Genomic DNA, 14,997 nt, shown 5'->3' on the forward strand with positions numbered 1-14,997 from the left:
TGTTCAGCAGATCCCCAGCTCATTCGTACCCCTGTTCAGCAGATCCCCAGCTCATTCGTATCCCTGTTCAGCAGATCTCTAGCTCATTCGTACCCCTGTTCAGCAGATCTCCAGCTTATTCCTACCCCTGTTCAGCAGATCCCCAGCTCATTAGTACCCCTGTTCAGCAGATCTTCAGCTCATTCGTACCCCTGTTCAGCAGATCTCTAGCTCATTCGTACCCCTGTTCAGCAGATCTTCAGCTCATTCTTACCCCTGTTCAGCAGATCTCATGCTTATTCGTACCCCTGTTCAGCAGATCTCCAGCTTATTCGTACCCCTGTTCAGCAGATCTCCAGCTTATTCATACCCCTGTTCAGCAGATCTCCAGCTTATTCCTACCCCTGTTTAGCAGATCCCCAGCTCATTCGTACCCCTGTTCAGCAGATCTCTAGCTCATTCGTACCCCTGTTCAGCAGATCTTCAGCTCATTCGTACCCCTGTTCAGCAGATCCCCAGCTCATTCGTACCCCTGTTCAGCAGATCCCCAGCTCATTCGTACCCCTGTTCAGCAGATCTCTAGCTCATTCGTACCCCTGTTCAGCAGATCTTCAGCTCATTCGTACCCCTGTTCAGCAGATCTCCAGCTTATTCCTACCCCTGTTCAGCAGATCTCCAGCTTATTCCTACCCCTGTTCAGCAGATCTCCAGCTCATTAGTACCCCTGTTCAGCCGATCCCTAGCTCATTAGTACCCCCATAGGCATGCGCCCAGGCACACCCTAATCCCCCCATGCGCATTAGTGTTATCGTTCTGTGTAGCAACAGTGTCATGGGAAAGATCTCCCCCTTACCGGCTCTGCCATAAGAGAAGTGTTTATCCTTTTCTCTTTCACTGTGCCATCAGGGTGACCAATGTGCCGGGGTCATATATATGTAGATACATACACATGCATGTGTGTTTGAGCTTAAGGGTGCACACCCTAATGCATTAGGCTGCGCACACCTATGAATACCCCTGTTCAGCAGATCCCCAGCTCATTAGTACACCTGTTCAGCAGATCCCCAGCTTATTAGTATCCTCATTCCGCTGATCTCCTGCTCAGTAGTACCCCCAGCTCTCCTGATCCCTCACTCAGTAGTAACCCCCACTTCTGCTGATCCTCCTCTCTCTCCGGTCCCCACTCACCTCCCGCTACAGTGCCTTGAAAAAAGTATTCATACCCCTTGAGATTTTCCACATTTTGTCATGTTAAAACCAAAAACGTAAATGTTTTTTATTGGGATTTTATGTGATAGACCAACACAAAGTGGCACATAATTAGGCCTCATGTACATTGACGTTTAGAGGCTCAAAAGTGCTCAGGTGTAACATTTCCAGCCATAATAACACACAGAAAGGTGCAAATGCCTAGTGCATTACCACCATTTAAATGTATTGAATTCAAAATCTGTTAGTGTACTCACAAGGATAGTAGGAACATACGCATCAAATATCAACAACTCCAGCCGTGAGGCAACGGCGTCTATCCAAACATGACATGGTAGAAAAGCCAACATGTTTCGGGGGTCGTGCCCCCTTCTTCAGAGCTAATCATTACCACCATTACATTTACTTGAATTTAAAATGTCTGTTCGTGTACTCACAAAGATAGTAGGAACAAACACATCAAAGAACAACAACTCCAGCCATAAGGCATAGGCATCTATCCAAACATGGTATGGTAGAAAAGCTAACATGTTTTGGGGGTTGTGCCCCCTTCTATAGGGCTAAATATTACCACTATGAAATTTTCTTGAATTAAAAATATGTTAGTGTACTCACAATGATAGTAGGAACAAATGCATCAAATAACAACAACTCCAGCCGTGAGGTAAAGGCGTCTATCCAAACATGGCATGGTAGAAAAGCTAACATGTTTCTTTGGTTGTGCCCCCTTCGTCAGAGCTAATCATTATCACCATTAAAACGTATTGAATTATAAATCTGTTAGTGTACTCACAAGGATAGTAAGAAGAAACGCATCAAATAACAACAACTCCAGCCGTGAGGTAAAGGCGTCTATCCAAACATGGCCCCATAGAAGAGGTAACGTGTTTCAGGGGTCGTGACCCTTTCTTCAGTGCTAATCATTACCACCGTTAAAATTTATTGAATTAAAAATCTGTTAAAGATAGTAGGAACAAACACATCAAATAACAACAACAACTCTAGCCGTGAGGCAAAGGTGTCTATCCAAACATGGCAGAAAAGCTAACGAGTTTCAGGTGTCGTGCCCCCTTCTTCAGAGTCATGGATGTTCTCTACAGCACGCCATACAAGTGAAAGGCTGTACATGACCATACTCTTAATGCAGATGCTCCTATTCATTGATGTTTACCTGCACATGCACATGCAGCGTATTTCCCTGAACACGAGGCCCTGTGCTGTACGAGTGCTGTACGCAGGTACATATGCAGGTAATCACAGATGTGCAGGAGCATTGGTGTTTACACAAGTATATTGCTGGCTGCAAGTGATGGGAATTTTTACGCTTGACCATTTTTGAGCCAGTAAACATCCATGTGTGTGAAGCCCTACAGGTTTTACAACCTCTATGCTCATTGGTTGATTTTCCTCACCAATTAGTCAAAACTTTACAATCATAGGGGGGAAATGGATGGAAATTGTATAGTTGTTAGGCTGGTGTATTTTATCAATGTTGCAGCACCCACCTTGGGTCTTGTGACATGCAGCTCGTTCACTGTCTCTATGTACTGCCTCTTCCAGACGCCTTGTTCAAAAGGTGTTGGGGAAAAGTTGATGTACCAACCGAATCTCAGGCACTTGGGCATCCATAGCTGGTCCAGTTCTGTCAGGGTTTTCCAGTGCCAGCTCACCTGAGGAAAGCATACACCTGTCATCATCACTACTACAGGTATACATCAGCGCACAGTACACACGTATAATTATTATAAAGTTCAGACGCCAAACGATTTCTATTTCTGTCCATCCAGTCCTGAGATTTACACAGTTCTACCACAGTGCACAACCCTGTTCGGCAGGACCTAAAGACCTACATTTTTATCTGAAACAGTGAAAAAATAATACAGGGATTTCAAGTGGCTGATCCCAGATCATACTCAAAAATGTACACTTGCATTTAAAAATACATTGAGCCCCAGTTCACACTACTATCTGAATTGCACAGGAACCACACTACATCCCTGTGTGATTCAGTGTGGTGCGATTTGAGCCCGTTCATTTTGAGCTCATACATGATTTTACCAATGGATCCTGTTCCCCTTACAACATGTATTCTGACATTGCTAAATTTGGCCTGCGCGTCTAGACATGAATAATCAGAGACAGGGGCATCTATCACCAACTAGAACAGAGGAAGTGGTTGGTGGGCATCAGATTTGGACTGTCCACATGCAATACACACCTGTGCGCAGCGGCAGAGGCTGCGGGGGTCCAGGAAGGAGAAGATGTAGAGGGACAGAACCCGGGGCAGCACCGTTGTGAAGTCAAGAGATTCTCGTGGGACTTTCTCCTGCAGGTGGTTGTTGCAGAACCTGAGCTGTGACATGGAACATCTCTCAAAGAGGTCACAGAGGATCCTCCGTCTCTGGGTATCCGACCACTTGTCAACCTGAAAGCAGAAACAGTTCCCCTTAGTTAGTCTTCTCTTTCTGTCTTTTCTTGGTGGTGTCACCTACTCAGTGGGGTAGATTTACTAAAGCAGGGCTCTTCAAACTTTCTAAACAAAGGGCCAGTTTACTGTCCTTCAGACTTAATAGGAGGAGGACTGTGGTCATTGGGAGTAGAAAAGGTCCTGACATCAGTGGGAATATGCAATGCTCCATCTTTGGTGTCAGTGGGAGAAATTGTGCCCCATCCTTGGTATGATTGGGAGGAATTGTGCCCCATCATTGGTGTCATTGAGCCCCATTGTTTGTGTCACTGGGAGAAACTGTGTCCCATTGTTGATGTCATTGGGAGGAATTGTGCCCCATCGTTGGTGTCCTTGAGCCTCATTGTTTGTGTCATTGGGAGACCTGGGTGCCATTGTTGGTGTCATTGGGAAGAATTGTGCTCCATCATTTGTGTCCTTGAGCCCCATTGTTTGTGTCATTGAGAGAACTGGGTGCCATTGTTGGTGTCATTGGGAGGAATTGTGCCCCATCATTTGTGTCCTTGAGCCCCATTGTTTGTGTCATTGGGAGAAACTGGGTCCTATTTTTGGTATCATTGTGAGGAATTGTGCCCATCATTTGTGTCCTTGAGCCCCATTGCTTATGTTTGGGAGAAATTGTGTCTCATCATTGGTGTCATTGGGAGGAATTGTACCCCATCTCTGGTGTCATTGGAAGGAATTATGCTCCATCATTGGTGTCATTGAGCCCCATTGCTTGTGTCATTGGGTGTCTCATCATTGGTGTCATTGGGAGGAATTGTACCGCATCTCTGGCATCATTGGGAGGAATTGTGCCCCTTCATTGGTGTCAGTGGGGGGAATTATGTCCCATTGTTGTAGAAAATTGAAGAAAACAGGTGAACGTGATTGTGATGAAAGGTACAGACAGGCTAACGCGTCTCACATCAATATAGATGCTTAACCACTTGCCGACCGGGCCATAGCCAAAAGACGGCTACAGCGCGGACGGCTTATTCTGGGTGGACGTCCATGGGACGTCCTTCCATAATGTTGCTCCCGCGCGCCCCCTGGGGCGCACACCCAGGAACATGCGTGACCGCCGGGTCCTCACGGATCACGGTAAATAGCCGCTGATAGCGGCCGTTTACCACGTGAACACTCCGTGAAATGACGGAGCGATCACTTGTAAACAAACTGGCGTCACGTCATGAAGCCAGTTCCTCCCTCCCCTCTCTGTACCGATCGGTACAGTGCGAGGGGAGAGGGGGAGAGATGGCAGCAGCGCTGTGGGCTGGATGTTTAGTGCCCACAGCGCTGCTCTGTGCCAATAATCTGCAATACTCTGCAACACTGTGCAATACTCTGCCAATACTCTGCAACACTGTGCAATACTCTGCAACACTGTGCAATACTCTGCCAATACTCTGCAACACTGTGCAATACTCTGCCAATACTCTGCAATACTCTGCAACACTGTGCAATACTCTGCAACACTGTGCAATACTCTGCCAATACTCTGCAACACTGTGCAATACTCTGCAACACTGTGCAATACTCTGCCAATACTCTGCAATACTCTGCAACACTGTGCAATACTCTGCAACACTGTGCAATACTCTGCAACACTGTGCAATACTCTGCCAATACTCTGCAATACTCTGCAACACTGTGCAATACTCTGCCAATACTCTGCAATACTCTGCAATACTCTGCAACACTGTGCAATACTCTGCCAATACTCTGCAATACTCTGCAACACTGTGCAATACTCTGCAACACTGTGCAATACTCTGCCAATACTCTGCAATACTCTGCAACACTGTGCAATACTCTGCAACACTGTGCAATACTCTGCCAATACTCTGCAATACTCTGCAACACTGTGCAATACTCTGCCAATACTCTGCAATACTCTGCAACACTGTGCAATACTCTGCCAATACTCTGCAATACTCTGCAACACTGTGCAATACTCTGCCAATACTCTGCAATACTCTGCAACACTGTGCAATACTCTGCAACACTGCAATACTCTGCCAATACTCTGCAAAACTCTGCCAATACTTGCCAATACTCTGCCAATACTCTGCAATAAATTTTAACAGAAACAAAGAATTTTTTTTTTTTATCGAATTTTCAGTCTTTTTTGATTTATAGCGCACAAAATTAAAAACCCAGCGGTGATTAAATACCACCAAAAGAAAGCTCTATTTGTGTGAAAAAAAGGACAAAAATTTCATATGGGTACAGTGTTGCATGACTGAGTAATTGTCATTCAAAGTGTGAGAGCACCGAAAGCTGAAAATTGGTCTGGTTAGGAAGGGGGTTTAAGTGCCCAGTTGTCAAGTGGTTAATCATTAAGCTGTGATGTGAAACGCGTTAGCCTGTCTGTACCTTTCATCACCATGATGTAAGAGATTTTGGATCTTCTACACTGTTTTGCCACGAATAAAAGGTGTTATTCAGAGTGCGGCCGTTCAGCTGTTTTCTTCAATTTTCTACACCATTGCAGAGCCTACACCTGAATTTGTGAGTGGAGAGAGTATTTATTAGAGACACCAACACGCTTGGAGCGGCATCGCTACCTCATATGTCCCATTGTTGGTATCAGTGGATGAAAATAGTGCCCTAAGGGCCGGTGTTCTATCGAGAAATGCCCTCCGTCAAAAAAATGCCTCCAGTGGGTCTGTGCATGCGCAGTACGCAATGTCACTCCAGCTGATATGTTGATCAGCTGGTGTGACGCCAACCCGGCGCATGCGCAGATCATCGGATGCAGTATCTGACGATCTGGTAAGCCAAGCGCTGAGAGAGAATGAAATTGTCAGATTCTGACTGTTGCGAGGCGGGATTTGGCTGTTGTGAACGGCATGTTTCTTGTCTGTTGCACAGCGGCTTGAGTGTGTTAAACGGCGGGTTTTGGCTGTGTCTAAGGGCGGGTTAAAACACAAAATCTGCCCTTCAACAGACCCACAACCCGCCCCGCAATAGCGAGACAGAATCTGACAATTACATTCTTCCTCTGCGCTTAGCAGATCGTCAGATACTGCCTCCGACGATCTGCGCATGTTGACGTCACGCCAGCTGATCAACATATCAGTTGGAGTGACGTTGCGTACCGCGCATGCGCAGACCCATCTGAGGCATTTTTCTTCGGGCATTTCTCGATAGAACACCGGATCAAAGCCACATCTGGCCCCCAGGTCGCAGTTTGGAGACCACTGTACTAAAGGAACAGCTACCGCTCACTAAGGAAAGTGAAGTACACAAATCGGATGTAAAATATTGTGTTCGGAGCGATCTTCCGATAATTTGATCGGCTTTCCAGAGCCGATCACGACAGTTCATGTGAAAATATCCGAAGGGACAAACCTGAAAATTGTTCTCATACGATACCAGAGCGAGCGATTTTCATGTCATTAGTATTTAGTAATGTAATTAGTAGTGTTAATTTTGACATCAAATTTCGATTTAGTTTGAGTCATAGTCTTTTGACTAAAATGCCGTTTTAGTTTTAGTTTTTCATTTATTTTAATTTTTTAAGTGCCCTGTTGGGGGGGCTTTGCTGAAATATCAGAGGCCTAAACAGACCCCTGACATACAAGACTGAGCCTCAGCTGCACAAATGAATGAATAAGAAGCACTTACAGGCTTCCTATTCATTCACAAAGTGAAGCATAGTAAACACAGTTTACTAAACTTCAGGGATGAATGGACACAAGTGCGATTGGTACCAACCACTCACTGTGTTGATTCAGAACAGAAAGGGGCCAGTAAATACATATTTACTGGCCCCTTCCTCCCTGGTCCCCCTGCAGCACAGTTGGAAGGAGGAAGATGAGGAGAACCCAGGAGTGAAACAGAAAGCGCTTACAGGTTCCCTATTCATTCACAAATGTAAGCATAGTAAACACCGTTTACTATGCTTCCGCAGTGAATGGACACAGGAGCGATCCGTACCTGTTCATTCAGAAAAGGAAGGGCCAGTACATTACATTTGCCAGCCCCCCCCCCCCCCCCCAATCCCCCTAAAGTGCAGCTGTATAGAAGAAGATGAGGAGAAGCCCGCAGTGCTGCAGGGAGAGGAACAAGAGGATCAGTGTTTGCAATAAGGCAGTACAGCCGGTCTTCCTGCTAAGCAAGTGCCCGGGCCCCCGTTTTGAACTGATAGGATCCGGGCCTAGTACAAGGGGGCCGGCTGTACTGCCTTATCAGTGGCCCTGTCGCACGGAGGTGATTAGGGTGTGCCCAGGCACCCTCGGCACACCCCCTGAACATGCCTATGACTAAAACGCCATTTTAGTTTTAGTAGTATATTAGTCATCTAAATTGTTTTAGTTTTAGTCGTATTTTAAATTTTGTCAACGAAAATATTTTAGTCGACGAAATTAACAATGATAAGTATAGTATTTGTACTAAAAAAATTCATGTGAGGATGTCATCAGTCTGCTGCAGGCAGGAGGAAGCATTTCCTCAGTCTCCTCTCCTCCACTGATCAGACTGCCACAATGCAGTGCCTAGTACACACGATGAGAAAATCGGATGAAAAATACCGCTTTCGGAGTGATCGTAGGAAAATCTCATCATTAGTACACAGCTTTCGATAGCCGATCACGACAGTTCATGCGAAATTATCCGATGGGAGCAAGCACGAAAATGTTTCTTGTACGATACCAGATCGTACAATTTTCGTTTAATCAGTACAATATTTTGTATTGAAAAAAAATTGGAAGAGCATGCATGCTCAGAAAGGAAAGAATACATTACAATACAATACAATCCATTACATTGCTATTGAAGTTGTACTGTACATTGGTACAGCCATGACCCTTTACTTTTGATATCAGTGGGGAATTGCCCCCTTACGTTGGCCATTGTAGGTGGGGGATCAATTTGCTCACAGAACACCTAGGAACCTCTGAAGGAACCCCAAGGCTCTATCAAACCCTGGTTCAGAAAGCCTGGTATAAATTATATAAGCCTTTATCTGAACTTCAGGATTTCGTCCAAGGTACCCCTACATTAGATGTCAATGGAAAAATACCCTTACATTGGTGGTCAGTAGAGCAAAGCCTCTTTACATTGGTGGACAGTACAGCAACAACCCTTTACTTTAGATATTAGTGGGGAATTGCCCCCTTACATTGGTGGTCATTGTGGGTGGGGGATCAATCTGATCACAGAACACCTGTGGTGGTGATAAATGGGGAGTACTCGGAATGGTCAGGGGTGGGTAGTGGGGTTCCCCAGGGTTCTGTGCTGGGACCAATCCTATTTAATTTGTTCATAAATGACCTGGAGGATGGGATAAACAGTTCAATCTCTGTATTTGCAGACGATACTAAGCTAAGCAGGGCAATAACTTCTCCGCAGGATGTGGAAACCTTGCAAAAAGACCTGAACAAATTAATGGGGTGGGCAACTACATGGCAAATGAGGTTCAATGTAGAAAAATGTAAAATAATGCATTTGGATGGCAAAAATATGAATGCAATCTATACACTGGGGGGAGAACCTCTGGGGGAATCTAGGATGGAAAAGGACCTGGGGGTCCTAGTGGATGATAGGCTCAGCAATGGCATGCAATGCCAAGCTGCTGCTAATAAAGCAAACAGAATATTGGCATTAAAAAAGGGATTCATTCCAGAGATAAAACGATAATTCTCCCGCTCTACAAGACTCTGGTCCGGCCGCACCTGGAGTATGCTGTCCAGTTCTGGGCACCAGTCCTCAGGAGGGACGTACTGGAAATGGAGCGAGTACAAAGAAGGGCAACAAAGCTAATAAAGGGTCTGGAGGATCTTAGTTATGAGGAAAGGTTGCGAGCACTGAACTTATTCTCTCTGGAGAAGAGACGCTTGAGAGGGGATATGATTTCAATCTACAAATACTGTACTGGTGACCCCACAATAGGGATAAAACTTTTTCGCAGAAGAGAGTTTAATAAGACTCGGGGCCACTCATTACAATTAGAAGAAAAGAGGTTTAACCTTAAACTACGTAGAGGGTTCTTTACTGTAAGAGCGGTAAGGATGTGGAATTCCCTTCCACAGGCGGTGGTCTCAGCGGGGAGCATTGATAGCTTCAAGAAACTATTAGATAATCACCTGAATGACTGCAACATACAGGGATATACAATGTAATACTGACACATAATCACACACATAGGTTGGACTTGATGGACTTGTGTCTTTTTTCAACCTCACCTACTATGTAACTATGTAACTATGTAACCTAGCAACCTCTGGAGGAACCCCAAGGTTCTATGGAACCCCCGGTTGAGAAAGCCTGGTCTAAATTATATAAGCCTTTATCTGAACTTCAGGATTTCGTCCAAGGTCCCCCTACATTAGGTGTCAATGGAAAAATGCCCCTTTACATTGGTGATCAGTAGAGCAAAACCGCTTTACATTGGTGGACAGTACAGCAACAACCCTTTACTTTAGATATTAGTGGGGAATTGCCCCCTTACATTGGTGGTCATTGTAGGTGGGGGATTAATCTGCTCACAGAACACCTAGCAACCTCTGGAGGAACCCCAAGGTTCTATGGAACCCTGGTTGAGAAAGCCTGGTCTAAATTATATAAGCCTTTATCTGAACTTCAGGATTTCGTCCAAGGTTCCCCTACAGTAGTTGTCAATAGAAAAACGCCCCCTTACATTAGTGGTCAGTAGAGCAAAGCCTCTCTACTTTAGATATCATTGGGGAATTACCCCTTTTCATTGGTGGTCATTGTAAGTGGGGGATCAATCTGCTCACAGAACACCTAGCAACCTCTGAAGGAACCCCAAGGTTCTATGGAACCCTGGTTGAGAAAGCCTGGTCTAAATTATATAAGCCTTTACCTGAACTACAGAATTTTGTACAAGGTATTCATTCACTAAGGCTTTCCGAAAACAATAGACAAAAGCTTAATTCTTTATGAACATTGGAAGAAATAGCATGCTTGTGTTCGCCAACCATAGACCAGCTGGTAATGACAGATCACCGAATGAAATATTTAAAAGATTTACTGAAGTTCTATGGAGTGTGTTTAATGATGATATATATGGTACCATCTATTATGTCACTAGAATACCCCTGTCTAGTCAACACAAAAGGAACAAGGACAGACTGATGGTCATTAGTGTGTATTTAGCACTGCAAATGTATTGACATGAATGTGGCCGATCCTTTGAAATGACAGCATAGGGGTCTTGGTTACCACATGAAAGGCTCAGGGTTTGACGCCTCATTCCAGGTCATTGTGCAGGTGTGGTGGGCTGGTGTCTGGTTATACAAATCATGGCTTTTCAGTTTACTCCCCGAGCTGAGGAATGTGTAACCAACCTTTATGAGTGACAGGTCATTACTCCAACCTTCAGCCACGATCGTACTAGAAACGTGCTCCTGTCTTCATTGACTTATCTGGATAAAGCTAAACTAATCGATCCTGGCCAGGGGGGATGTGTGGAAGAAATTCTACTAATCCCAACGAGGGAATGTCAATGGACACCTTTCATTGGTTGCGAGAACCAGTGATTGTACCTATCCAAAAATACTCAGTGTAAATTTAGCAGGTTGCATCTCTTGACCCCCATATAATGTCTGCAGTTACCTAATGAGTGAATGTGTGCTTTGTAACAGGATCACTTTAAATGTGATCTCCAGCCTCCCCCACTCCTCTGCTGTACTGAAATGGCTTACTCTGATTTCACTGCACGCTGTGAGCTTCTCACAATGTGCATTAGAAGCTGCAGCAAGTCAGATATAGCCTGCCTCATTTTGTGGCTTGGGGACACCATCTAGACCAGGCGTCACTAAATGACGGTACCGCGGTCTGGACATGGACCAAAATGACAGTCCTGTCCGGACCACGGTCGCACCAATTAGCAGCCTGAGTGAACTCCTCTCCTGCAGCTGGTAAAAGTCAGAGGATTGTAGAGGGTGGGAGGAATGCCAGGGTGGACTCCTCTTCTGTATGTACTCGCCTGCTGCCGCTGCTGTTGGTCACTCACTTTTTAACAGGAAGAGTAGGGCAGCTCCTGCCCCTGGTGTAGACCTTCTGTGCCCCCTGCCCTCTTTCCTGTGGTGAGTCCAACAGCAGCAGAGGCGGCAGCAGGCATATACATACAAAAGAGGAGTCCACCCTACCATTCCTCCCGCACTCTATAATGCTGTGTTAAGGTATTACTGTGAAGGAAGCAGATTATTGGGGGGGCTCTGATCTCAGAGGGGGGAGCCATGATATAGGGGGGCTGTGATGTGAGAGGGAGAAGCTGTGATATGGGGGGATGTGATATGGGAGGGGGCTGTAATAGGAGAATCTGGAGCTGTAAAATTGATGTGAGAGGTGGGAACTGTGATATGGGAGGCTGTGATGTGAGTGAGGAGCTGTGATGTGAGTGAGGAGCTGTGATATGGGAGTCTGTGATGTAAGGGGGGGGGCTGTGATATGGGAGCTGTGATGTGAGAGGGGGGGAGCTGTGATATGGGGGGCTGTGATGTGAGAAGGGAGGGCTTTGATGTGAAAGGGGGGAGCTGTGATATGGGGGGGGGGTGCTGTGATGTGAGAAATGGGACCTGTGATATGGGGGGCTGTGATTTGAACGAGTTGCTGTGATATGGGGGGACTGTGGTGTTAGAGGGGGAGTTGTGATATGGGGGGCTGTGATGTGAGATGGGGTGGCTGTGATATGGAGGAACTGTGATGTGAGTAGGGTGCGCTGTGATATGGGGGGCTGTCATGTGAGAAGGGGGAGCTGTGATATGGGGGGCTGTCATGTGAGTGAGGAGCTGTGATATAGGGGGCTGTGATGTGAGAGGGGGCAGATGTGATATGGGGGGGGGCTGTGATGTGAGAGGGGGCAGCTGTGATATGGGGGGGCTGTGATGTGAGAGGGGGCAGCTGTGATATGGGGGGGCTGTGATGTGAGAGGGGGCAGCTGTGATATGGGAGGGCTGTGATGTGAGAAGGGGGAGCTGTGATATGGGGGGCTGTCATGTGAGTGAGGAGCTGTGATATGGGGGGCTGTGATGTGAGAGGGGGCAGCTGTGATATGGGGGGGCTGTGATGTGAGAGGGGGCAGCTGTGATATGGGGGGGCTGTGATGTGAGAGGGGGCAGCTGTGATATGGGAGGGCTGTGATGTGAGAAGGGGGAGCTGTGATATGGGGGGCTGTCATGTGAGTGAGGAGCTGTGCTATGGGGGGCTGTGATGTGAGAGGGGGCAGCTGTGATATGGGGGGGGGCTGTGATGTGAGAGGGGGCAGCTGTGATATGGGGGGGCTGTGATGTGAGAGGGGGCAGCTGTCATATGGGGGGCTGTGATGTGAGAAGGGGGAGCTGTGATATGGGAGGGCTGTGATGTGAGAAGGGGGAGCTGTGATATGGGGGGCTGTCATGTGAGTGAGGAGCTGTGATATGGGGGGCTGTTATGTGAGAGGGGGCAGCTGTGATATGGGGGGGCTGTGATGTGAGAGGGGGCAGCTGTGATATGGGGGGGCTGTGATGTGAGAGGGGGCAGCTGTCATATGGGGGGGCTGTGATGTGAGAAGGGGGAGCTGTGATATGGGAGGGCTGTGATGTGAGAAGGGGGAGCTGTGATATGGGGGGCTGTCATGTGAGTGAGGAGCTGTGATATGGGGGGCTGTGATGTGAGGGGGGCAGCTGTGATATGGGGGGGCTGTGATGTGAGAGGGGGCAGCTGTGATATGGGGGGGGGCTGTGATGTGAGAGGGGGCAGCTGTGATATGGGGGGGGGCTGTGATGTGAGAGGGGGCAGCTGTGATATGGGGGGGGGCTGTGATGTGAGAGGGGGCAGCTGTGATATGGGGGGGGCTGTGATGTGAGAGGGGGCAGCTGTGATATGGGGGGGGGGCTGTGATGTGAGAGGGGGCAGCTGTGATATGGGGGGGGCTGTGATGTGAGAGGGGGCAGCTGTGATATGGGGGGGGCTGTGATGTGAGAGGGGGCAGCTGTGATATGGGGGGCTGTGATGTGAGAGGGGGCAGCTGTGATATGGGGGGGGCTGTGATGTGAGAGGGGGCAGCTGTGATATGGGGGGCTGTGATGTGAGAGGGGGCAGCTGTGATATGGGGGGCTGTGATGTGAGAAGGGGGAGCTGTGATATGGGAGGGCTGTGATGTGAGAAGGGGGAGCTGTGATATGGGGGGCTGTCATGTGAGTGAGGAGCTGTGATATGGGGGGCTGTTATGTGAGAGGGGGCAGCTGTGATATGGGGGGGCTGTGATGTGAGAGGGGGCAGCTGTGATATGGGGGGGGCTGTGATGTGAGAGGGGGCAGCTGTGATATGGGGGGGCTGTGATGTGAGAAGGGGGAGCTGTGATATGGGAGGGCTGTGATGTGAGAAGGGGGAGCTGTGATATTGGGGGCTGTCATGTGAGTGAGGAGCTGTGATATGGGGGGCTGTGATGTGAGGGGGGCAGCTGTGATATGGGGGGGCTGTGATGTGAGAGGGGGCAGCTGTGATATGGGGGGGGGGCTGTGATGTGAGAGGGGGCAGCTGTGATATGGGGGGGGGCTGTGATGTGAGAGGGGGCAGCTGTGATATGGGGGGGGGCTGTGATGTGAGAGGGGGCAGCTGTGATATGGGGGGGGCTGTGATGTGAGAGGGGGCAGCTGTGATATGGGGGGGGGGCTGTGATGTGAGAGGGGGCAGCTGTGATATGGGGGGGGCTGTGATGTGAGAGGGGGCAGCTGTGATATGGGGGGGGCTGTGATGTGAGAGGGGGCAGCTGTGATATGGGGGGGGGGCTGTGATGTGAGAGGGGGCAGCTGTGATATGGGGGGGGCTGTGATGTGAGAGGGGGCAGCTGTGATATGGGGGGGGCTGTGATGTGAGAGGGGGCAGCTGTGATATGGGGGGGGGCTGTGATGTGAGAGGGGGAGCTGTGATATGGTGGAGTTTGATGTGAGAAGGGAGGGCTCTGATGTGAAAGGGGGGAGCTGTGATATGGGGAGGGGATGCTGTGATTTGGGGGGGCTGTCATGTGAGTGGGGACCTGTGAAAATGGGGGGCTGTGATGTGAACAAGTTGCTGTGATATAGGGGGGGCTGTGATGTTACGTTCACTAACAACCAAATTTGAAAGGAAATTCCAATACCTATAATTTAATAGTTAATTATTATTAGTTAGTTATTATTTCGAATTTTACTGATTTTCTTATTTTTCAGATTTTCACATTTTTTGGATTTTCGAATTTTTGAATTTCCCGCACTGCAGTCGCGATTTGCAGCGGGTGCCAATGTTAAGTTAATGCGGAGTTCCACTCAAAAGTGGAACTTCCGTTTATCCATCTCCCCCCTCCAGTGCCACATTTGGCACCTTTCAGGGGTGAGGGGGGGAATGGGACCTGTTTTTGACAGGTACTGTTC

The 14,997-nt window shown here is 47.9% G+C and overlaps 1 protein-coding gene across 2 annotated transcripts in view; it reads right to left on the reverse strand.

Annotated features, from left to right (window-relative positions):
• The window catches only part of FBXO16 (F-box protein 16), an 88,399-nt gene that overhangs the window by 64,509 nt on the left and 8,893 nt on the right, over positions 1-14,997 (reverse strand). For both annotated transcript variants that reach the window (XM_073624863.1, XM_073624862.1), the window contains exons 4-5: positions 3,407-3,613; positions 2,694-2,858 (exon numbers count right to left, since the gene is read on the reverse strand). In XM_073624863.1, coding sequence (XP_073480964.1) covers positions 2,694-2,858; positions 3,407-3,613 — 372 coding nt within the window. The remainder of the gene's footprint in view (positions 1-2,693; positions 2,859-3,406; positions 3,614-14,997) is intronic.

This window comes from Aquarana catesbeiana, linkage group LG04 (genome assembly GCF_042186555.1).
Source record: "Aquarana catesbeiana isolate 2022-GZ linkage group LG04, ASM4218655v1, whole genome shotgun sequence".
Taxonomy (NCBI): domain Eukaryota; kingdom Metazoa; phylum Chordata; class Amphibia; order Anura; family Ranidae; genus Aquarana; species Aquarana catesbeiana.